This window comes from Staurois parvus, unplaced genomic scaffold (assembly GCF_062004578.1).
Source record: "Staurois parvus isolate SC_StPar_1 unplaced genomic scaffold, SC_StPar_1.0 ptg000457l, whole genome shotgun sequence".
Classification (NCBI taxonomy): domain Eukaryota; kingdom Metazoa; phylum Chordata; class Amphibia; order Anura; family Ranidae; genus Staurois; species Staurois parvus.
Window position 1 is genome coordinate 1,554,206 of NW_028318253.1, and position 25,520 is coordinate 1,579,725.

The 25,520-nt window shown below is 42.8% G+C and overlaps 2 protein-coding genes across 3 annotated transcripts in view; one reads left to right on the top strand and one right to left on the bottom strand.

Annotated features, from left to right (window-relative positions):
- Window positions 1-25,520, bottom strand: part of LOC149452886 (interferon-inducible GTPase 5-like) — a 72,662-nt gene that overhangs the window by 16,877 nt on the left and 30,265 nt on the right. The window contains exon 1 of one of the 2 annotated variants that reach the window (XM_089688873.1): window positions 5,071-5,224. The exons of the other annotated variant lie outside the window; for it this stretch is intronic. The gene's annotated coding sequence lies outside the window, so the exon portion shown is untranslated. Of the gene's footprint in view, window positions 1-5,070; window positions 5,225-25,520 lie in introns of those variants that run through there. 2 annotated transcript variants of the gene reach the window in all.
- On the top strand, window positions 5,090-23,965 carry LOC149452887 (interferon-inducible GTPase 5-like). Its single transcript, XM_089688875.1, has 3 exons — window positions 5,090-5,314; window positions 13,724-14,376; window positions 16,586-23,965. The coding sequence occupies exons 2-3, from the start codon at window positions 13,736-13,738 to the stop codon at window positions 17,631-17,633; spliced, it is 1,689 nt and encodes a 562-aa protein (XP_089545001.1). The 5' UTR covers window positions 5,090-5,314; window positions 13,724-13,735; the 3' UTR covers window positions 17,634-23,965.

Sequence of the window (25,520 nt, forward strand, 5' to 3'; positions counted from 1 at the left end):
CCCTTATCCACAGCCCTGGCCGCATGTGTGAACAAATCCTGACTGTACTGTCTCCCTTTATACTGTAAAGCACTGAGCAAACTGTTGGCACTATACAAATCCTGAATAATAATAATAATATGTACGATTATGAGCTGCAGGAGTGGAAAGGAGCATATACAACCCTATAATCAAAGTAAAGAGTATTACAGGCTTAGTGCGGAATTTCAGAAACTACATCAGGGTGATAGGGGATCGTGGGATGCAGAGGAGGAAAAATGCATATATGAGATTGCTATATAGCAAGGTGCAGAATAATCAGTATGTGCAATTATAGACTGAGAGAAAATAAAATAGAAATATAAAGTCAGGAGATTATTATGGAGGGGGGGGGGGGAAGGATTACATGACATATATTAGAATTATGATATGCAAGGTTAGAGAAGAAAAGGATCATCAGTATGGGACGGGTTCAGGATTATATGACTGATTAATAGATCACATATAGGACTGTAATCACCACCTAATCAATATGGGTTGGGTGCAGGATTATATGAATGGGTAATGAGTATGGGCAGCACAGTGGCTAGGTGGTTAGCACTTCCACCTAGCAGTACTAAGGTCATTGGCTTGAAACCCAACCACGGCACCACCTGCCTGGAGTTTGCATGTTCTTCCTGTGCCATGCTGGTAGGTTACTTGGCTCCTGTCTAAAATGGCTCTAGAATGTCTATGTATGAATGTGAGTTAGGGACCTTAGATTGTATGCCCCTCGAGGGTTAGGGACTGATGTGAATGTACAATATATATATACAGTGGGGATCGAAAGTTTGGGCGCCCCAGCTAAAAATTTGTATTAATGTGCATAAAGAAGCCAAGGAAAGATGGAAAAATCTCCAAAAGGCATCAAATTACAGATTAGACATTCTTATAATATGTCAACAAAAGTTAGATTAAATTTCCATCATTTACACTTTCAAAATAACAGAAAACAAAAAAATGACGTCTGCAAAAGTTTGGGTACCCTGCAGAATTTATAGCATGCACTGCCCCCTTTGCAAAGCTGAGACCTGCCAGTGTCACGGATTGTTCTCAATCATCGTCTGGGAAGACCAGGTTATGTCAATCTCAAAGGTTTTAAATGCCCAGACTCATCTGACCTTGCCCCAACAATCAGCACCATGGGTTCTTCTAAGCAGTTGTCTAGAAAACTGAAACTGAAAATAGTTGACGCTCACAAAGCTGGAGAAGGCTATAAGAAGATAGCAAAGCGTTTTCAGATGTCAATATCCTCTGTTCGGAATGTAATTAAGAAATGGCAGTCATCAGGAACAGTGGAAGTTAAAGCAACATCTGGAAGAGCAAGAAAAATATCAGACAGAACAGCTCGCAGGATTGTGAGAAAAACAATTCAAAACCCACGTTTGACTGCACGATCCCTCCAGAAAGATCTGGCAGACACTGGAGTTGTGGTACACTATTCCACTATAAAGAGATACTTGTACAAATATGGTCTTCATGGAAGAGTCATCAGAAGAAAACCTCTTCTATGTCCTCACCACAAAAATCATCGTTTGAACTTTGCAAATGAACATATAGACAAGCCTGATGCATTTTGGAAACAAGTTCTGTGGACCGATGAGGTTAAAATTGAACTTTTTGGCCGGAATGAGCAAAGGTAGGTTTGGAGAAGAAGGGGCACTGAATTTAATGAAAAGAACCTCTGTCCAACTGTTAAGCGTGGGGTTGGATCAATCATGCTTTGGGGTTGTGTTGCAGCCAGTGGCACAGGGAACATCTCACGAGTAGAAGGAAAAATGGATTCAATAAAATTTCAGCAAATTTTGGATGGTAACTTGATGCCATCTGTGAAAAAGCTGAAGTTAAAGAGAGGATGGCTTCTACAAATGGATAATGATCCTAAACACACCTCGAAATCCACGGGGGATTACATCAAGAGGCGTAAATTGAAGGTTTTGCCATGGCCTTCACAATCTCCTGACCTCAACATAATTGAAAATCTATGGATAGACCTTAAAAGAGCAGTGCGTGACAGACAGCCCAGAAATCTCAAAGAACTGGAAGACTTTTGTAAGGAAGAATGGGCAAAGATACCTCAAACAAGAACTGAAAGACTCTTGGCTGGCTACAAAAAGCGTTTACAAGCTGTGATACTTGCCAAAGGGGGCAGTACAAGATATTAACTCTGCAGGGTGCCCAAACTTTTGCAGACGCCATTTTATTGTTTTCTGTTATTTTGAAAGTGTAAATGATGGAAATAAAATCTAACTTTTGTTGACATATTATAAGAATGTCTAATCTGTAATTTGATGCCATTTGGAGATTTTTCCATCTTTCTTTGGCTTCTTTATGCACATTAATACAAATTTTTAGCTGGCCCAAACTTTCGATCCCCACTGTATGTATATATATATATATACTGTATATATATATAAAGTGCTGCATAAATTGATGGCGCTATATAAATACCTGTAATATATACAAATATAATAAAGGTTATAGATCGCATATAGGACTGTAATCAGAGCATGTGTGAGTATTATAGGAGGGGTGCAGGATTATATGAATGATTAATGGGCATATATGTAATAATAGATCACATATAGGACTGTAATCAGAGCATGTGTATTATAGGAGGGGTGCAGGATTATATGAATGATTAATAGGCATATATATATAATAGGGACATAAATCACATATAGGACTGTAATCACGACATATTGATTATTATATGTGAGGTGCAGGATTATATGAATGATTAATGAGCATATGTCTAATAAGGCCATAGATCATATATAGAGCTGTAATCAAGGCCGATCTGATTATTATAGGTGGGGTGCAGGATTACATGAAATATATCAAAGTATTGAGTATAGATGTGAGATTATAGGATCATTGGAGGAAATGAGTATGTATTCAAGGTACAGACCAGGCACAGGATGACATGACATATCAGAGTAGTGAGTATAGATATGACAGTATAGGATGTGGAGGAGGAAAGCTGCATAAGCAGTAGAATATACCACTAATCACAATCCAGGAGATAGTTATTGCATGAGTGCAGATTACAGCAAATATATCAGATTATGAGATGCATGGGAGGAGAATGACATACAGGGAGGGATTTACTAAAACTGGATCACTCAGAATTGGGTACAGCTGTGCAGAGTAACCAATCAGCTTCTAACTTCAGTTTGTTCAATTATGGGAGATTGTTAGATGCTGGGTGCAGAATTTTGTGAAATATAATATATTATGGGATGGGAGGGGTCGGGAGGACATATATCAGGGGATTATTACAGGGGGGTGCACATTGACATATCAGATTATGGGTTGGGGGGGAGTTGGGAGGACATATGTCAAGGTACAGGGGATTATTACAGGTGGGTGAACTATGACATATCAGATTATGGAATGGGAGGGGTCGGGAGGACATATATCAGGGTACAGGGGATTGCTACAGGCAAGTGCACTGTGACATATCAGATTATGGGATGGGAGGACATATATCAGGGTACAGGGGATTATTACATATAAGATTATAGGATGGGAGGGGTCAGGAGGACATATATCAGGGTACAGGGAATTATTACAGGGGGGTGCACAATGACATATCAGATTATGGGATCAGAGGGGTTGGGAGAACATATATCAGGGTACAGGGTACTATTACAGGCGAGTGCACTAACATATCAGATTATGGGATGGGGGGAGTCGGGAGGACATATATCAGGGTTCAGGGGATTATTACAGGCGGGTGCATTATGACGTATCAGATTATGGGATGGGAGGAGTTGGGAGGACATATATCAGGGTACAGGGGACTATTACAAGTGGGTGAACTATGACATATCAGATTATGGGATGGGTTGGGAGGACATATATCAGGGTACAGGGGACTATTACAGGCGGGTGCACTGTGATATATCAGATTATGGGATGAGGGGAGTGGGGAGGACATATATCAGGGTACAGGGGATTATTACAGGGGTGGGGTGCACAATGGTATATCAGATTATGGGATGGGAGGTGTCGGGAGGACATATATCAGGGTACAGGGGATTATTGCATATCAGATTATGGGATGAGGGGAGTGGGGAGGACATATATCAGGGTACAGGGGATTATTACAGGGGGGTGCACAATGGCATATCAGATTATGGGAGGGGTCGGGAGGACATATATCAGGGTACAAGGGATTATTACAGGGGGGTGCACAATGGCATATTAGATTATGGGATGGGAGGGGTCGGGAGGACATATATTAGGGTACATGGGACTATTAAAGGCGGGTGCACTGTGACATATCAGATTATGGGATGGGGGGAGTCGGGAGGACATATATCAGGGTACAGGGGATTATTACAGGCGGGTGCACTATGACATATCAAATTATGGGATGGGGGGAGTTGGGAGGACATATATCAGGGTACAGGGGACTATGACAGGTGGGTGCACTATCACATATCAGATTATTGGATGGGAGGGCATATATCAGGGTACAGGGGATTATTACAGGCGGGTGCACTATGACATATCAGATTATTGGATGGGAGGATCGGGGGGACACATATAACACTGATCAGAGTACAGAAGATTTTCCAGACTGGGGGGCAGGATAACATAAAATATAACATATTATTGGATGCGGGAAGGAGTGGGACACATATAACACTGTGATCAGAGTACAGGGGATTATTGCAGGCTGGGTGCAGGACTGCATGAAATATAACATATTATGGGATGGGACATATATAACACTGCGATCAAAGTACAGGGATTATTATGGACTAGGTACAGAAATAGGACATATTATGGGATGCCAGGGACACATATAACACCCTGAACAAAGTACAGGGATTATTATGGACTGGGTGTAGGATTACATAAAAATAGAACATATTATGGGATGCGGGGGAGGGCAGGGACACATATCACACTATGATGAGAGTACAGGGGATTATTGCAGGCGGTTGCAGAGGAATATAGGGGGTGGGATAAGCAGAGGCAATCACAGAGCAGGGTGGGGTGCAGGTTATGTCTATATCAGAGCCCCCCTCCCCTCCTCACTGGTCATAGGGTGCAGCAGCAGGTCTCCTGATGGATGGAGGGGCCCCTGGATTTTTAGGGCCCGGATATCCTCTGCAGGCAGCTCATATACAGATCTGCTGTGTCTGTGCTTCTCTCCTCCTCCAGCCTCTCACATGTTCCTGTTTTGCTCCCTCCTCTATGCAGTGTCATTGTATCCCCTCCCAGATCAGACCAGGCCTGTCTGCTTCTCTCTACAGTCTCCCCATCCAGCTCTGCTCAGCAGGCGAGTATATGACATGCATGATTTGGGGGGGGGGGGGATAATATAGCATCATCCTCATCCTGCTGCCTCACCGTCTTCCTCATCCCTGCAAGCAATGCTAGAGCAGCAGGTTTTTTGAGGCCCATGTCAGGTGCAGATGGGGCCCCTGGCCTGTCTTATTGAGGCCCCTGGTGCTGTTTGCATTTTGCTGTTTCACTCTCCCCATCATTAGGGTGACCGAAAGGAGTCCAGATTTCACAGGTTTTGTTTTTGTCTTCCTCTGGATCATCAGACGGCTCCATGTAAACATTGTCGGTTGATGTTTATGCCTTTTGTTTGTAAATATTGTCATCTAATGTCAGTATCAGTATTGGTAAGTCTAGGTTCACACCTATGCGTTTTCCTTTGTGTTTTGCAGAAGTGCACTAGTCCATTTAACATGATTTCCTATGGGACAGGTTCACATCTCCGCGGTTTCACCCGGTGTGTGTTTTTTGGAAAGGGTCGGGGACCTTTTTTAAACACAAAACATTGCATTTTTGGTTCAATAGACTTCAATGGAAATAATGTAGAAATGAATGTAGTGCGTTCTTGATGCGTTTTGCATTTTAATCTGCCCAGCAACAAGTTGGAAAAAAAACCGCATGTGCAAAAAGGCATCGCAAAAAGCAGTGCAGAAACAGATCAAATGCAAACTGCATAGGTGTGAACCTAGACTGACTGTAGGTTAACTCCCTGTAAACAATGCTCCTTGGCATCCATAGCAACCCAGTCATGCTCCTTTTAGACCACTTTAACTGCTTCCTGACCACCCTATAGCAGAAATACTGCTACAGGGCGGCGCGGCTGCGCAAAATCACATATACGTAATTTTGCAGTTCTGGAAAGGGGGCGTGCACGAGCCCTACCCGCGCCACCATTTGCGGCTGTCAATCACTGGATCCCGGCCGGTGATTACCGAGCATCTCCGACGGGGAGGAGGACTGTTTTCTTTACTAACAGTTCTCCCTGTAAGCTCAGGCACAGCCATCCAAAGCAGAGTGCTTACAGTGAAGTTCTAGTAAAACACACCCAGCACACAGTTAACCCTTTGATCGCTCCTCATGTTATCCCCATCTTGCTCAGTGCCATTATTAACATTGTCAGTGCTTTTTTTTTTCTAGCACTTATCACTGTATTGGTGTCATCAGGGATGTCAGTGACACCCAAGTCAGTTCCCCCCAGTGTCATAATGTCCGCCGCAGTCCTGCTATAAGTCGCTGATCGCTGCCATTACTAGTAAGAATAATTTTTTTTTAAAAACCCAGTATGTATACCGCCATTTGTAAACTCTATAACTTTCATGTAAACCAATTAATTTACAAGTATTGGGATTTTTTTTTATCAAAGACATGGAGCAGAATACATTTTGACCTAAATTTCTGCCGAAATTTGATTTTTAAAATTTTTTTTTTATTGGATATGTTTAACCACTTGCCAACCGCGCTATAGCCGAATGACGGCTACAGCGCGGTTGTCCAGTTCTGGGAGGGCGTCATATACGTCCTCCCAGAATGCGCCCTCCCGCGCACTCCTGGCGATCTCTGTGATCGCTGTGTCCTATGGACACAGCTGACCACATGATGTGTTAAAAAGCCAATCACAGCGGCCTTTTACCACGTGATCTAATGACAGCAGATCAATGCAGTTGCCAACTATCGGCTCCACTTTCCTTACATTGTCACAACGTGAAGAAAGTACTGCCGATAACCGGCAGTTGTCAGAGGAGGGATCGGCACCGATCATCTGGGCACTGATGATCAGTGCCCAGCAGTGCTGCCCACCTGTGCCCATCAGTGCCGCCAGTCAGTGTCGCCCATCAGTGCCCATCATTGTTGCATATCAGTGCTGCCTCATCAGTGCCAGCTCATGAGTGCCACCCATCAGTGCTGCCTATCCGTGCCGCCTATCCGTGCCACCTCATCAATGCCTATCAGTGCAGTCTCATTAACGCACATCAGAGAAGGAGAAAAATTACCTGTTTGCAAAATTTTATAATAGAAACAAAGAAAAACATTTTATTAAAATTTTTTGCTCTTCTTTTTGTTTATAGTGCAAAAAATAAAACACCCAACGGCGAGTAAATACCACCAAAAGAAAGCTCTATTTGTGTGAAAAAAATGATAAAAATGTTATATGGGTACAGTGTTGTATGACTGCGCAATTGTCATTCAAAGTGCGACAGCGCTGAAAGCTAAAAATTGGCCTGGGCAGGAAGGGGGTATAAGTGCCCGGTAGGTGAGTGGTTAATAGCAAAAAGAAAAAAAAAACGAAACAATATTTTCTACTCAAAATTGTCAGCCTTTTTTGTTTATAGCGCAAATAATAAAAAAACGCAGAGGTGATCAAATACCACCGAAAAAGCTCAATTTGTGGGAAAAAAAGGCTGTAAGTTTAATTTTGGTGCAACATTGCATGACCGCGCAATTGTCAGTTAAAGTAAGGCAGCGCCGTAGCGCAAAAAATGACCTGGTCACGAAGGGGGGGGGGGATCCTCTGGAGGGCAAGTGGTTAAGGCAGACCGGTTGCTATGGCTATTTGCAGGAAACGCCAACACTACTACTAAGGCCTCATTCACACGGTCACTGAAAACATGAAAACAGGCGTTGATTTGCATCTATTTTACCACCCACCACTGATTTAACATTGCCAGCAGATATGTCTGCACTGCCGAAAATTGTAGACAACATGAAGCTGTTGGTAGGCGGTACTGCCGCCAAACTATTCAAGTGAATGGCACCACGCCACAACTGTGATGCAACTACGTCTAATGCATGCGATGTGGTGCGATTTCACCCAAAATTTAAACCAGGCATATTCTGGGCTGCCTGTCAACCGCCTCTGCAAAGCGATCCACAGCGGATTGCCATTCAGGGCAGTCAGAAAAACAGCCAACTGTGTGAATGAGGCCCAATGGCCATCACTCCCTTGGTGGCATGGACTAGCATTGAATCTTGCTTGTAAGTGGAGACCGAGCAACAGCTTACAGATCCAGCCAATTAGAAACTGACGCTGTTGGCAACGATAAATGGTCTCATAGCAATTTGGTGGTTCGTGAGATCATCCATCTGATATGGTTCGTAAGCTGGCCATACACGTGTAGATTTTCAAATGAGAATATTCGTAAGAAAAGTCGTGCAAAAATTCTTTGAACATTCGATGAATGTGAACAAGACCTTGTTACAGTATTTAACCACTTCCTGTCTGACCCATGTATATACAGTGGGGCAAAAAAGTATTTAGTCAGCCACCAATCGTGCAAGTTCTCCCACTTAAAAAGATGAGAGAGGCCTGTAATTGGCATCATAGATAGACCTCAACTATGAGAGACAAAATGAGAAATAAAATCCAGACAATCACATTGGCTGATTTGGAAAGAATTTATTTGCAAATTATGGTGGGAAATAAATATTTGGTCACCTACAAACAAGCAAGTATTTTGGCTCTCACAGACCTGTACCTTCTTCTTTAAGAGGCTCCTCTGTCCTGCACTCATTACCTGTATCAATGGCACCTGTTTGAACTTGTTATCAGTATAAAAGACACCCGTCCACAACCTCAAACAGTCACACTCCAAACTCCACTATGGTGAAGACCAAAGAGCTGTCGAAGGACACCAGAAACAAAATTGTAGACCTGCACCAGGCTGGGAAGACTGAATCTGCAATAGGCAAGCAGCTTGGTGTGAACAAATCAACTGTGGGAGCAATAATTAGAAAATGGAAGACATACAAGACCACTGATAATCTCCCTCGATCTGGGGCTCCAAGCAAGATCTCACCCCGTGGGCTCAATATGATCACAAGAACGGTGAGCAAAAATCCCAGGACCACACGGGGGGACCTAGTGAATGACCTGCAGAGAGCTGGGACCAACGTAACAAAGGCTACCATCAGTAACACACTACGCCACCAGGGACTCAGATCCTGCAGTGCCAGACGTGTCCCCCTGCTTAAGCCAGTACATGTCCGGGCCTGTCTGAAGTTTGCTAGAGAGCATTTGGGTGATCCAGAAGAGGATTGGGAGAATGTCATATGGTCAGATGAAACCAAAATAGAACTGTTTGGTAGAAGCACAACTCGTTGTGTTTGGAGGAGAGAGAATGCTGAGTTGCATCCAAAGAACACCATACCTACTGTGAAGCATGGGGGTGGCAACAACATGCTTTGGGGCTGTTTCTCCGCAAAGGGACCAGGACGACTGATCCATGTACAGAACAGAATGAATGGGGCCATGTATCGTGAGATTTTGAGTGCAAACCTCCTTCCATCAGCAAGGGCATTGAAGATGAAACGTGGCTGGGTCTTCCAACATGACAATGATCCCAAACATACCACCCGGGCAATGAAGGAGTGGCTTCGTAAGAAGCATTTCAAGGTCCTGGAGTGGCCTAGCCAGTCTCCAGATCTCAACCCCATAGAAAACCTTTGGAGGGAATTGAAAGTCCGTGTTGCCCAGCGACAGCCCCAAAACATTACTGCTGTAGAGGAGATCTGCATGGAGGAATGGGCCAACATACCAGCAACAGTGTGTGCCAACCTTGTGAAGACTTACAGGAAACGTCTGTCCTCTGTCATTGCCAACAAAGGATATATAACAAAGTATTGAGATGAACTTTTGATATTGACCAAATACTTATTTTCCACCATAATTTGCAAATAAATTCTTTCCAAATCAGCCAATGTGATTGTCTGGATTTTTTTTCTCATTTTGTCTCTCATAGTTGAGGTCTACCTATGATGCCAATTACAGGCCTCTCTCATCTTTTTAAGTGGGAGAACTTGCACAATTGGTGCCTGACTAAATACTTTTTTGCCCCACTGTAAATGGCTAGATGGGAGCAGTGCCATAGTGGGTCGCCGTTTATAAACGGCCCCCGCATTTACTGCCTGTGAGCGCTCCCTGGGAGTGCGCCGCGCTGCAATCCAGTGTTCCGCTGTGTCCAGAACACACAGCGGAACACTGATTGCTGTATGGGACCTCCTGTGTGAGGTCCTGATTTATGTGATCACTGATTGGCCAATCAGTGATCACATGAATAGTAGTAAGCAAGATGTCACTTCTGACATCATTGCTTACTACTTGTGAAATCTGTGAATGATCACAGAGGTCACATGGTACAGGGCTATTCACAACAGCTTTGTACCATGTGACAAACTGTGACCAATCACCGCTACATAGTTACATAGTTTGGCTGAAAAAGACAAAAGTCCATCCAGTTCAACAGCTCTCACAGTATTTTTCAATGGCTGCAAGAATGCAGCCAGAGAGGAGAAATTATTCCTTTTACAGCCTTTATGGGTGTTAAAGCAATCAGTATAAAAACAGGAAAAAAAAAATCTTCATCACCCCCCACAAGTAGTACAGTGTCACTGCTAGGGTGATGGTATGTTTAAAAAAAAACCATAAATAATAATATAAAAATGTAAAAAAAAATGTGAAAAATTATAATTTTTGGTTATAAACTAATTTGGGTTATTTATTTATTTATTTTTACTAAAAAGATAGCTGGATACATTTTGGCCAAGATTTATGAAGAAAGATTATTTATTTGGAAAATTTTATAAGAAAAACACTTTTTTTTTCAAAATGTTTGGACTTTATTTAAGTAGCAAAAAATAAAAATCCCAGTGGTGAATAAATACCACCAAAAGAAAGCTCTATCTGTCTCAAAAAAATGCTAAAAAATTCATATGGGTACAGTGTTGCATGACTGCGCAATTGTCATTCAAAGTGTGATAGCACTGAAAGCTGAAAATTGGCCTGGGTAGGAAGGGGGTGAAAGTGTCCGGACATGAAGTGGTTAACCACTTTCCCTCCGCCCTATAGCAGAAATACTGCTAAGGGGCGGCAGGGGTGCGCAAAATCACATGTGTGTATATATACATGATTTTACGGGGGGGGGGGTGAGTGAGCCACACGTGCACCCTACCGTCGCTGCCATTTGCAGCCTCGGTTGTCAATCACTGGGTCCCAGCCGGTGATAACTTGCTGGTACCTGATGATCGCTGAGTATCTCCGATGGGGGAGAGACCTGTATGTAAACAATACAGATCTCTCCCCTGTCAGCTCCTGCACATTGCTTTGCATGGCTCTGCATAGCAGAGCCATAAAAAGCAGTGTGCTTACAGTGAAACACACACACAGCCCACGTAGTAAAACCGCAGGCAGTTAACCCTTTGATGGCACCTTATGTTAACCCCTTCCTGCCCAGTGCCATTAGTACAGTATCCATGTCCTCCGGACACAGCGGGCACCAGATCGCGGTGCCACGCGCTCCCAGAAAGCGCGCACAGTCCAAAATGGCTGGCGCCGGATCGCGGTGCCATGCGCTCCCAGAAAGCGCGTACAGTCCAAAATGGCTGGCTCCTGCACTGCCCCCGCCCGGCCGTTTATATACATGGGCCAGACAGGAAGTGGTTAATTAAGTTCCTCCATCAGTTTATTTCCCTGTAGGCCTACAGGAAGAAGTGGCTGCCATTGAAGTCACTGGTAAAGAGCTGCACATGTGCAGTACAAGAACTCTCAGAAGAGACCATCGGGGCCTTGCTTGGTCTAGGCTGCAGCATCAATATCCATGGATCAGTTGATATCACGCCTGTGTTTCTATATATGGAAGGGATCAGGACAGTGATGAAGGTGTTATAGGAGGTTATACATGTTTATTAGAGAGCCTTGGGTTGGCCTGTTATGCAAATCTTTTGCAGGTCAAATGCCTGGGCCTAACCGAGAGACATATGTAGGCTGCCATTGCTGACCTCCTTCTGAAATTGCTAGCTGCTTAACTCTCTCTAGCTTCAGTACCTCAAAGCAGCCTTTTTTTTTCAACTTGGTTGCTTAGGCACCCTGGGGTGCCTTCCGAGTTTTTAGGGGACTTTGGCAAAATGCCAAAATATTACTCCAAATTGCCCAAAAATTGTGGAAGATCAGCCTGCTTTTTTGTTACACAAGGCCACTAGTTTTCATTGTGCAACATTACAATCTTGGGCACTGGGCAGGCCAGCTGCCAGTGTCCTAACAACCATTGATGTCATTGGTCGATATGGAGGACATCGGGCACCTACACAGTATCCTTGCTTGACCCTCCTGCCCTTTTCTGTTAGCAGCGGGGTTGTGTGGAGAAGAGGAAACGAGGAAAAAGAAATGCTAGAATACTAGTCAGTGTCACCTCTAATATTGCCCGTCCTATGAGCATGAATGCTGCTGCAATATGTAAAACTAAGAGTTTATTTTTGTAAATTTTAGAAGGTGCCTTGTGATTGTCCATAATTTTAAAAGAAAAAGGTTGAGAAACATTGCCTTAACCACTTGCCCTCCAGAGGATTTACCCCCCTTCCTGACCAGGCCATTTTTTGCATTACGACGCTGCGTTACTTTAACTGACAATTGCGCGGTCGTGCAACGCTGCACCCAAATGAAATTTTACGTCCTTTTTCCCCACGAATAGCGCTTTCTTCGTGGGGAAAAAAGCAGAAATCTGCCCACACCATGTTATTGCCAAAATAAAAGCTTAATTTCAATTATATAATTGTATGACAATTTAAAACCGTTATTGATATTATTTATTTTTAGTCTGTATCCTAAAGGCTGTTTTTTTGTTTTTTTAATTTCGAACATGTGACCGGCAACAGACGACTAGCAGCTACTCCTGCCACTGTTTTCCTGCAGACAGGCTGGGAAAGAACTGGGTCATGTGACAGCTGCATATCAGTTAGGAATAAAGATACTTAGATGTTTTTTTTTTTATTAAAATAATTTCAGTGCCATCAACCACATAAAGAAAGAGAAGGGAGAATGTAAATTAAACATTGTGTGTGTATAGTATCACTTTACCTGAACTCGTAAAAGCCTGCAGCCACAGAACTTAAAAGTCCTGAGCAGCATACATATTCTGGGTCAGTGACACAAAAACTACCAAAGTTAATGGATCGGTATGACAGCCAGGCAAACAGCATTTTTCAGAAGGAGACCAGCAATGACAGCCCACCTAGTTCTCTCAGTACAAGTTTACATTAGATAGCTTCTGCATGTCTAGCTATTTGGAAGTGATCACAGGGTCAATTAAGAGACAAGGACTTCGCGTTGTCACCCTATATCTGGAAGTTCCTGAAAAAGGACTTTCAAGGTAGGATCTCCATGGACTCCTAGATTGTAAGCTCGAAAGAGCAGGGCCATCGAACCCTCGTGTATTGTATTGTTAATGTCTTGTCTCATGTTCTGTCCCCCTTGCTACTGTACAGCGCTGAACAAACCCTTTGGCGCTATATAAATACTGTATAATAATAATTTAAGCATGACAGGCAGCAGTGCATGTACAGTATAGGGCTTCGTTCACATGGTTGTATCCCTATTTTATCTGGACCTCTCCATCTTTTTTGTTTTATCTTCCAGAAAAGAGTAGACATGGCTGAAGTGGAGATAGCTACAGAGGCATTATCTGGAGCTCTGGACTCACTGGCTACGCCGGAATTGCTCAGTTTCAGTATTGCCATTATCGGGCCTCGAAGATCAGGAAAAACCACACTAGTCCGATCTCTTTGCCACCAAACTGAGCACTTCGGTCCCAAGTTCTTGGACTCATATTTTACAGGAAATGAAGGATCTCACGAAGTCACATGCCATACTTACCCTTCTCTACCCAACGTAACTCTTCTGGATTACCCAGGGTACAGCACTGATGATTCTCCCACTGTGTACCTGGAAGGCATTAAACCTGAAAATGTCCACTGCCTGGTGATGACAGTCGGGGAGGTCATCTCTGATGCTGACTTGCAACTTTTGGGAGCCCTAAAACATTTAGGGAAACCCTATTGTGTGGTGCAGACCCATATTGACCTTATATTGCATACAGAGAAGAGGCAGCAGGGGAAGAATTACTGGAGAGGCCAGACACTTTTGGGCCTAAGGGGGAAAACAGAAGAGAGGCTGGGTGGAAGTGGGCCTCAAGGAGCCCACATCTTCCTGGTGGCCTGCCTGGAAGCCCAGAACTATGACTTTGTTGAGATGGTGGATTATATTGAGAGGGAATTGCTGCAGTGGAAGAGGTAAGAGATTAGAGTTTGGGGCCACACATTACACTGGCAGAGTCCTTTATATACATGTTAAGGCATCAGAACTAGGTGATGTGAGGAGAACTGAGATGACACAACAGACCCCAGTGCTAGCAAGGTCCTATTCTCATTCACTAGGACCTTATAAGTAGTGATAGCAACAGTTTGGTGGCCATTTTTCTGCTTCTTCGATGAATGGAAGCTCTCGTAGTTTTTTAAACTCTGAACTGCTAGTTGGAAGGTCATGGCCCACCATTATGACTGACACATGCAGATGTGTGGAGATGTTTTGGGCAAGTAAGTAGGTGCTGGAACTACCCGGTCTTGCCAGTCTTTGCATTATTGCAATGCTCTTCCAAGGTTTTTGGGCCACTTCTTGCTAGAAGATATTTTTTATTTATTGCAGATCTTTAAAATGTTTCAACTTTTCATAACTTGGCAATTTCCATGAGGTGTTTGAAATGGCATGAATGGAAATTAGACCAAGAATATGGATAAAAATATATACTGTACCTTATTTTCAGATATTATTTTTATTTTTTTTGCTCACCAATTCAAAGACAACATAAAAATTTAGAACTCAAATAAAAAAAAAAAAAAATTACTAGTTCTTTAAAGTTCTTTGTGGTACCCCAACACAGATCTCGCTTTGCATTGAGGAACATACCATATGCCCATCTGTTAACTTTCACCTACTTGTCTGTGTGTGAGGCATTATAAAATCATACCTTGTATATAACAATATATAATACAATATTTGACACTTATGTAAGTGTTTCTAAAAATCCACTCCCTATCCATGTAGATGGTAACTCTTGACATCACGCCAAGACTAGACTTCATGCAGGAAACTGATTATTGACCTTGCAGGGAGGTGAAACTTGAAGTGGCAATCTGGTTTGTTCCAATGTCACCAGTTTTCCAGATCTTGGCTATTTGCTGGATTTGGACTATGGGGTGCCTAGTGAGGCCAGGGAAAATCTTAATATCACAGCGTGGCATATACAATATTTATGGTGTATCAATAATGTAACAAATGTAGGTATGCTTGGAGTTATGCCAGTGATTGTAAAGGAAATAAAATAAAAAATAATAAACATCTCTATACTTGCCTGGAATGGAATTGCACAAAGCAGCCCTGAACAGCCTCTTCCTGGCTCCTTGTCCATTGCCCCCATGGGACACATCCCATGAGGGCACTTGTGTAGGCTTGCTTCCAAGTCCCACTGCTGAGTCCATTCGCACAGACAGCGGGACTCTGCCCTTTAAGCCCCCTTGCTCCCTCGTCATTGGCTTTGATTGACAGCAGCGGGAGTCATTGGCTTCCTGTGCTGCAGCAAAGCCAGTGAAACTCGGAAGTAAGGGGAGAGAAAAGCAGCAGATGTGCATAGCACTAGATTGAATGAGGGCTCGGGTAAGTTAAAAGGGGGATGAGGAGCCGCAACTGATGCCTAAACATTTTTTTTACCTTGATACAAGGAATGCATTAAGGTAAAAATGTTTAGGCTGTATAACCACTTTAAAGTGGTTGTAAACTTTTACATATACCCAGTGAAGTGACTGGCCTCAGGTTATGCACAGAGATTAAACAAACCCTCCTACAAAAGTTGTACATGTTTATCTGCAATTTCCTCTTCCCTACATCCATTCAAAGTTTGGGATTTATACAGTTTATCTGAGAGTTCAGAAAAAAGGGGTGGAAAGCTGAAATTACACTCTGCAGAGCTCTGAGAGCTGATTGGAAGGAAAAGACGCACACCCCTCCACACTGCTCACAGGAACAGAGCTGAGGCTGTAAATCTGCTGGAGTTTCCTCCCCCTTCACCATTTTTCTCTTGGTGTCAGGAAAGCTTGTGACTCATGCTGATAGCAGAGGAATGAAGCAGCAGACAGAAATTACCCTTCATGCTCTAGATTGAGACAATTACACACTATAGAAGGATCTGCTTTGATCATATTTCATGTCTGAGGGTTACAACCACTTTAAGCTCCCATTAGTCTATAATGGCTATTTACATACAGTAAATCAGGAGACCCTTAACATATGTCTGCTTCTGTGCAATTTGGGAAAGTAAATATACATATTTGTGATATATTTAACTGCTTGATTAATGAATATTCCAAGTCCTGGTGATGTAAACTATTTTGCTTTTTTCAATTAGAAAATTAAATTCCTAACTCAAATATCTACTTTTGGTTACAGGCCAGTTAGTCACACGGCAGATCCTCAAACTCAAGAACTAGCATCAGTATTTGAGGTACAGTGTGATCAAGAAGGACTTTCAGAATTCTGCTCTCTCCTCAGCATCTTTATAGACAACCCTCCTCCGGTATCTGCTGTGGTTGGCATAACTGGCACTGATAAAGATGGTATTCTTTGTGCCCTTTGTGAACCCCCACTTTCAGGGCTTATCGTGAGATCCCTTCCAGGTCCAGGTACCCCACCAATGTCCGTGGAACAGTACTTGCAAAACTTGCAGACAGAAGCTTGTGATGTCTACTTGATTGTAGGCTCAGGGATGGACAACAGCTCCCGTGCCACCCTGGTTGAAGCCTTGGTTGCAGCTGGCAAACACTGTATGCTGATTGGTGGAGATGAAGAGAGGAAACATAGACAGGAGGCCAAAGGGCACGTGGAAGGGGGAAAAAAATCAGATCGCCATGGGTCTGATTTTCCTGGTTTGAGGGTAGCTTTAGAGAAGGGAGCTCCTCAGTTAGTCAGAGAAAGGCTTCTGCATTCTATCCCATCCATAATTGTTCAGCTAGTAAGAAGGGAGCGAAGAAGACTAATGATGGGCATATACGATCTCTGCCTGGACATATGTGCCCACTCATATCAAGGGGAGCTTCCTGAAGCTTTGTCCAAACTTTTGTCCACTCTTACATCATTCCGTGCCCGCTATGGACTAGATGACGACTCACTAACACTAATATCACAAGTAACTGGCTGCAGCTCTGAGGATTTGCGCACTGAGATACAATGCCCCCTGGCACAAGACCCAAGTGCAGAACAGCTGCTGCAGATGGCATCTCAGCCGCTTTCTCTGTCTGAGCTGGTCTGGAGCTACATCCCACACTGGGGAGGAGGAGAGGAGGCACCTACCAAATTGTCTCATGAACGCACCTACCGACTTCTGGTGGAAGCCGTCTGGGGGATGGCAGAGGATGCTGAGAGGGTGCTGCTTCATGGATGCACCAACCAGAAGGTGGCCAAAGAACGAACTGCTTTTTGTCACTGGCCCTGTGTTTGATCTTCAAGACCACTCCTGGACCTCTACCTTGTTAGGTCCATGCACTTGCACACCATTATACATATATGCTTTGGTGCATCTTTGTCTAGGTGGGAAGCATGGCGCTGTCCTTCACCCCAAACTATGTGGTAGTTAAAAAATATCTTAATCAGCAGTTTTTGGGTGCAGATTGTTTTCTCAGCCTAAAAGTATATCGTGACAAATGTTGATGTATCAAATAAATGGTCTATCGTAGAATTTCTCTTAGATGAAGTGGCTCTTTGTGTAAGCTAGGGCATGCCTCCTATAGGCAAGGCGATTCCTCTTGGTGGTAAAGAGGCTCTCTCTGTGGGCGAGAAGCTTCTCTTCTAGACCAGACAAATCTTTTTTGTAGGCCCTCTTTACAAAGTTGGTAAAGTACTTGTGACTAGAGGAACTCTCCTGTAAGCAGAGGCATTATCTTGTAGGCAAGGTAGCTCCTAATGAAAGAAATTTTGGAATTATATATTACTGTAGTCAAGGCTTCAGATTACTATTAGGGGATAATAAATAGGTGGGGCTTGTAAGTACACAGGTCCTTGTATGTCTAATAAGACCTGTCTGTATTGGCCAACAGTAGCCAAGCTTTTAGTCTACATTTGCCCTTTTCTAGTGCAAGTTTAATTTATAAAATGGTTATGTCAGTTCAGTATAAAACTAAATAAAATGGCCCATGATAGGCGGGCAAGAATCTCAACTCGTATTATAGCTTGCGGAAAAACAAACTCGAATATCGGCTACCCAAAAAATCAGTTGAATCTTTCAATCTGTATGTGTGGGTAACATAGAAACCCAGCTTACCTTTATTTTGCACCTAAGCATGTATGACAATGGTTATATGTTTGCACTTTATACCTGTAAATATTGATTTTGCAATACCCTATGACTGGAATAGTGGATGAGGAGGTACGTCAGGCAGATGTAAAAGCCCATATACATTTTTTATTCAAAAACTGAAAACCGTTTATAAAGGCCGCATCAGCCAACTGGCTAAATGCAGTTTTGAAATACAGTACATACAGTATATAGAAATGGTTTCACCTGGCAAATAAATGCTTTATGTTCACATATGTATGCCCTGTCTATCGCCATAAGGAAATGACACTCCCATTGCAAGCCACATGTCAGCTTCTAGTTAGTGCATCACAACGCTGTACAAAGTCATCTTTACATGCAATGGCTAAATTGAAAAACAATTTCACAAGTTTTAAAAATACAAATTTAAAGCAAATTTATATATCCATTGTTTTTTTCAAAGCTAAACTCTAGCTGTACCTTCGGTCTTGCACAAATGTACCAGATCCTCTCCTGTTCTGACATTTCTGACTCTGAGTTCACTGCACACTGTGAGCTTCTCACAATGTGTATTAGAATCTGTACCAATCCTGGCCTTGCTGTCCTTAGCCCACTCTTTTAATTTATTGGATTTTAGTTCTTTTAATCAGGGAGGTTCAGCATCAAATGTAGGTGTTGCCACAGCTTACTGTTTTCAGCCATATACAGCCCCCCCACCAACCATGATCTGCCTGCATTGTACAGAGAAGCACAGAGATCCAGTGATGATGTCACTGGGTCTAAAAAAAGGTATTTAAAAGCGGAGTTCCACTCACTCTGTAAAAAAATAAGTCAGCAGCTACAAATACTTAAAAAAGCTTAAAAAACAGCCACTCACCTGTCCCATGATCCCGCGGTGCCCCCGCCGCAGCCTGTTTCACTGGCCGTCCTGTATTCCAGGCACCGACACCTTCAGTGTGGGCACCCGGCTGTGACAGCTTGCAGCTTCACAGCCGGGTGCCCACTGCGCATGCGTGAGTAGCGCTGTGCTCCCTGAATGGCCCTGTCGTCTTCTGGAACCTGTCACGTGTCCCACAAGACTACAGGGTGGGAAGGTAGGAGGACAACTTCCACTGCCGACCACCTAGGCAATCGCAGCGGAGGTGGGAGGGGGTACCTGTCAAGTTCGGGTACCTGCTCCCGCCCGCTCCCCAAAGGTGCCAATCCTTAATGGAGAGCGGGGGACCAATATTTAAAGCGGAGCTTCCCTTTTTGGGTGGAACTCCGCTTTTAATAAAATTAGAAAAGTTTCATGTAAAAACTTTATTAGCATGTTGATGATGGTAAAAAGGAGGAACCAGGGAAGGCAAAATGTAAGTCGGTTAAACTTCAGCTTTAAACTGTTATATGTGAAACTATCCATAATACTCTATTTTATTAGATTCCCATCATCACCTTAAACCAGCTGAAGTTTTCTGCTTGCAAGTAGAGTGTCTATGTAGATTGGTGAAATGAAAAAAAGCCACAAACTTCCATTCGTATTTTTTTTTTTCCCCCATGTGTGGCATCATATATTGTCAGAATTCAGGGAAATTATATTTCGTTGTAGAAAAAACACCATGGTAAGCTATAATATTAGAGTATATTTTTATAGGAAAAGGAGAAACCCCTTAATAATTTACTGCTATAGCTGTCCAATAACTCTCAGATATTTTGCCATATCTTTGAATTCTCATTTCCATACATTGGCACCCGCCTTCCATTATAATGCCTCTAAAAGATGAGGGCAAAGCCACCAAGTGTTTGTTGTGCCATTCATTTTTATTGGAACCCCAAGTGCGGGTAGCAGGCAGACGTTTTTTCGCACAGCAAACAAACCACAAATCCACCTAAATGTGCCATGCTCCACTCCAAAAAAAAGTTTGGAGCTTCTTTGGGACGTTTGTGGAGCATAGGGCAGTCTATTCAAGTGAATGGGTTGCCCCATGTGCGACAAGCAGGAAAGCTCCAAAACGCACAAAAAGAACACTCCCACTACACTCAGGTGTGAAACCAGTCTTACACACACCCCTAAGCTTGATTCAAAGATCAGAGGACATTATTCTCTGCTGCTCCATGCAAAACATCAGCTAGCAAAGGGGAAGGAGGAGACTGGGGCGGTCAAGAAACTGACTTTTATCGTCTTTTTTTAAGGTACTTATTAAGAGTTTGCAGTTGTGTGTATACATGTATTGAAAGGGGGGGAGCTTAGGTTTAAAAGTATACCTCACTGGAGTTCTGCTTTATAAATTGTAAAATTGAGTTTTACCATGGCCCCCATTTACATTTCTTCACTTAGTATTTAAACTTTTTTTATTTTTTTGAGTGCTTTGGATACAGTAGGGAAGAGTTGGTAACCGTGTTGCGTTTTTTTTTGTTTTTTTTTGGTCCATGCCTTCACTGAGAAGGGTCTATTTCTATTTGTCCTGGTGATCATTGTCACTGGGACTGAAGGTGATAGAAAATCCAGAATTTTGGGTTGTCACCAGAATAGGTGGTGAGGCATAGTCTTCCATTTGAGAAACTTTTTGAAATGACAGATTTTGAAGTGAAGATTTTTTCACTTTGAGAAATTTCCTCTGACTTCCTGTGAACATACAAAAAGATATTACTGCTTTTGGCGGTCTTACAGGTCCTCCACTGGATGTGAATGCAAACATACTGGGATCAGTTCCTCCCAGTTTATCCAGATGGATACTTTTTTTTTTATATCCAACAAGCTTTATTGGAAGAAGTACAAACTAACAGAACCAGACCCCCTCTTACTGGTTCCATTTCTCCATGATGTTCTAATAAGTCAAGAAGGATGTAGTCATGAAGGTCTTAGTAATAAATACTCCCCTACTGGAGAGAAACAAGTGGAAGTAGTAGGAGAGGGTCTAGCTATGTGCTACAGTCTTAGTCATGAAGGTCTTAGTCTTAGCCAGGAAGATCTTAGTCATAGCTATGCCCCTGTTGGAGAGAAACAGATGGAAGAAGTAGGAGAGGGTCTAACGATATGCTACAGTCTTAGTGCCAGTTCGCACTACATGCAGTCCGGTCTGTTTTTTTTCTACTTCAAAAACGCATTGACAGTAGGTTACATGGTTTCCAATTGCATAGTTCACACCAGTGCAGTCAGTTCCAGTGCATTCCAGAAAAAAACAAATAGAACATGCTGCATTTTTTCTGCACTGAACTGTACTGGAACGCAGTAAAATGCATCAAAAATGCACTGGAATGCACATGTCCTTATTTAAGTTGAAGAAAAAGGGAGGGGGAAAAAATGAACAGGAACACATCAAAAGCACATACACATACAGTAACGCATCCAGAACGCACTGCGTTTTTGTGGTGTAAAGCAGCTGTAACAAAGGTCTTCGTCGTGAAGGTCTTTGTCATAACTGTGCCCCTATTGGAGAGAAACCAGTGGAAGAAGTTGGAGAGGGTTTAGTGATCTGCTACAGTTTTTGTCATGAAGGTCTTAGTCGTAAAGGTCTTGGTCTTAGCCGTGAAGGTCTTAGTCATAACTATGATCCTATTGGATTGAAACAAGTAGAAGAAGAAGGAGAGGGTCTACTGATATGCTACAGTTTTAGTCATGAAGGTATTGGCCTTAGCCATGAAGGTCTTAGTCATAACTATGCCCCTATTGGAGAGAAACCAGTGGAAGAAGTAGGAGAGGGTCTAGTGTTGTGCTACAGTTTTAGTCATTAAGGTCTTAGTCGTGAAGGTCTTGGCCTTAGCCATGAAGATCTTAGTCATAACTATGTTCCTATTGAAGAAAAACAAGTGGAAAAAATAGGAAAGGGTCTAGTGATATGCTACAGTCTTAGTCGGGAAGGTCATGGCCTTAGCCATGTAGGTCTTAGTCATAACTATGACCCTATTAACAAGTGGAAGAAATAGGAGAGGGTCTAGTGTTATGCCACAGTCTTATTCGTGAAGGTCATGGCCTTAGCCATGTAGGTCTTAGTTATAACTATGACCCTCTTGAAGAGAAACAAGTGGAAGAAATAGGAGAGGGTCTAGTGGTATGCTACAGTCTTAGTCATGAAGGTCTTACTCATGAAGGTCTTGGCCTTATCCATGAAGGTCTTAGTCATAACTATGATCCTATTGGAGAGAAACAAGTGGAAGAAGTAGGAGAGGGTCTAGTGTTATGCTACAGTCTTATTCGTGAAGGTCATGGCCTTAGCCATGTAGGTCTTAGTCATAACAATGACCTTCTTGAAGAGAAACAAGTGGAAGAAATAGGAGAGGGTCTAGTGTTATGCTACAGTCTTATTCGTGAAGGTCATGGCCTTAGCCATGTAGGTCTTAGTCATAACAATGACCTTCTTGAAGAGAAACAAGTGGAAGAAATAGGAGGGGGTCTAGTGTTATGCTACAGTCTTAGTCATGAAGGTCTTACTCATGAAGGTCTTGGCCTTATCCATGAAGGTCTTAGTCATAACTATGCCTCTATTGGAGAGAAACAAGTGGAAGAAATAGGAGAGGGTCTAGTGTTACGCTACAGTCTTAGTCGTGAAGATCTTACTCATGAAGGTCTTGGCCTTAGCCATGAAGGTCTTAGTTATAACTATGTCCCTAGTGGAGAGAAACAAGTGGAAGAAGGAGAGGGTCTAGCAATATGCTACAGTCTAAGTAATGAAGGTTTTAGTCATGTGAAATTTTCATCCTTCTGACTTCCCGTTGTGTCAACAGAACAGGGAGTGAAGGGAAGTTTCCCCAATGGGACACGGAGACCAAAAAAAAGCTCAACAGAAAATTTAATCATTCCCTACTCTATCCAAAGCAAAAAAAAAAGTTTTGTCTTTAGATATCTTTAGGGACAATTTAAGGTATAATTCCCTTCTTGTCCCTTCCCCTGCTATTTAAACACAACAGTACAAAAGTGACACCTACTCCCTACCCTTTCCAGTATCCTGATCCATTTCCTTCTGGTCACAGCCACAGTAAGGGATGGAATCTGTGTGCAAGAGTTTCCAATTGGCTCACCTTCAAAACTCCAGTCACTGCAACCCTAACCAGGAAGGATTGAGCCACTGGAGACGTGTCTTCCATTGAAATGAATGACTCTGCATGTAATTAGTGCAATTACCTGCATCTCAACAGTTTCAGCTGCATGCAAAAAAGCGGAAAGTATGGCTACCTCCTTCCTAAGGAATGCACATGAAAATGCACCCGAATGCTCAGAGAAAGGCACAAGACACAGTGTATTAAAAAGACATGCATTTTTTTTAAAGTACAGAATGTAAATGGGCCCTATAGATTTTTACTACAAAGTACAAGTGTGACACGCCTACGATCTCAGCTCTTTCAATACGCGTCTCTGTATTTTCTATATTAAAGATTGTCTCTCTACAACAGCATGTCCTTGTAGGGGGGGGGGGGGCTGGGATAATCGCTATCAAACAGATGTGCGCTGTTGTAAGCACGCCAATGACATGGCTGTCTGGTTATCGTCATGTTTCTCGTCATGGTAATTTGCTTAATAAAGAAGCTGCTGTTAAACATGACATGACTGCAGTGTTTCCATTCTGTATGTCTGTATAGTATGTGTAGATGTGTGGTTCCGGTGTGTAAGCATCAATAGACAACTGTCAGGGCAGCACAGCAGTTTGGTGGTTAATGCTTCTGCCTTGCAGCACTGGTGTCCTCACTTCAAATCCTGCCTGGGGTGCTATCTGCATGGAATTCTCATGCTCTTCCACGACTTTCCTGGGTATCTCTTGTTTCCTAGCCCTTGGCCTAGTAAGGGCACGCTTACACAAGCATCACTCTCTGAAATGTGATCTGCGCAGTGGATTGCTTTTCAGAGGGTGGTAGAGCAGTGGCTACTGCTACAATATATTGCCATCTCCTGAATGCCCTTTTTGTATTCTATATCCTTTTACCCTATGTTCAAACCTATGCGGATTACAGTGAGTTTTCCAGATTGCAAAAAGGCACTACAGTCCATTTAACATGATTTCCTATGGATCTAGTTCACATCTGTGCATTTTGAGCCAGTGTGTTTTTTGGAAAGGGTCAGGGACTTTTTTGCCCACAGCAGATTGCCATTTGCATGTAATAATTGTCAATGGACCCGCACCAAAAATGCAAGTGCTGTATTTTTGATGCGCTTTAATTGTTAGGGTTAGTGGTAATTCTTAGGGTTCGAACGCTAACCCTAGTCCTCAACCCTAACGTGTGACTTTGGACCCTATAAAGGTTCCTGTAATACTTTGATGCTACTTGAGTGTCAGAGAGTGTAAAATTGCATCAGAGTCGCACTACATGAACAGAACTGTCATACTTTCCTATTAAAAAAAAAAAAAATGCATCAAAAGCGCATTTTCAAAAATGCAAAACGCACCAGAAAATGCATGAACTGCAACCTGCATAGATGTGAACCTAGCCTTTAAGCCGAATGGAGATTCTGAATAGGAATACTGTGTTGCAAGAGTATGGCTTGCAGGTCGTGTTCAACAGGCAGTTTCTCCATCAACTATTCAAGGGAATGAGGCCATGCCACAATTGTCAGTCAAATGTCACTCACGGTCATATTTGATGCATGTCCCCATTCTCTTGAACAGTTAGCATTTGGTGGAGGAACTGCCTGCCAAACGTGACCTGTTTGTATACATTTTTCAGCACCATGACCGTGGCAGTGAGTATAAATATTGCTGGCTAACTTGCAGCATGGTGGTCAGAAAGGGGGTGGGGTTAAAACCAAAGCTCAACTGCTTATTTTTACTGCCTCCTGGGCTGGCTGCCCATGTAAACAAGGCCTTAGTGTGTGCATGTGAGATAGGGATTATAAGCAGGGACTGATGTGAATGTACAGTATGTAAAGTGCTGCAAAAATTATGGCGCTATATAAATTCCTGTAATAAATGAGACACCATTCACACATTCTTTTTAAAATGCACTAAATGCATGTCATTGAAGGCAATGTTCTAGATCGAGCCTATTCACATCTATGCACTACACCTTATTTTTGAAGTCCATTTTTTGTTTGCTTTAGCCCCACTTCACATCAATGTGGGTTTAAAGTCATGTGACTCTGACAAGAGAAAACACCAACACTCT

Coding starts and splice junctions, on each gene's coding strand:
- LOC149452887 (XM_089688875.1), top strand. CDS start 13,736: ATGGCTGAAGTGGAGATAGCTACAGAGGCATTATCTGGAGCTCTGGAC. Junction 14,377..16,585: donor GAATTGCTGCAGTGGAAGAG/GTAAGAGATTAG, acceptor TTTTGGTTACAG/GCCAGTTAGTCACACGGCAG.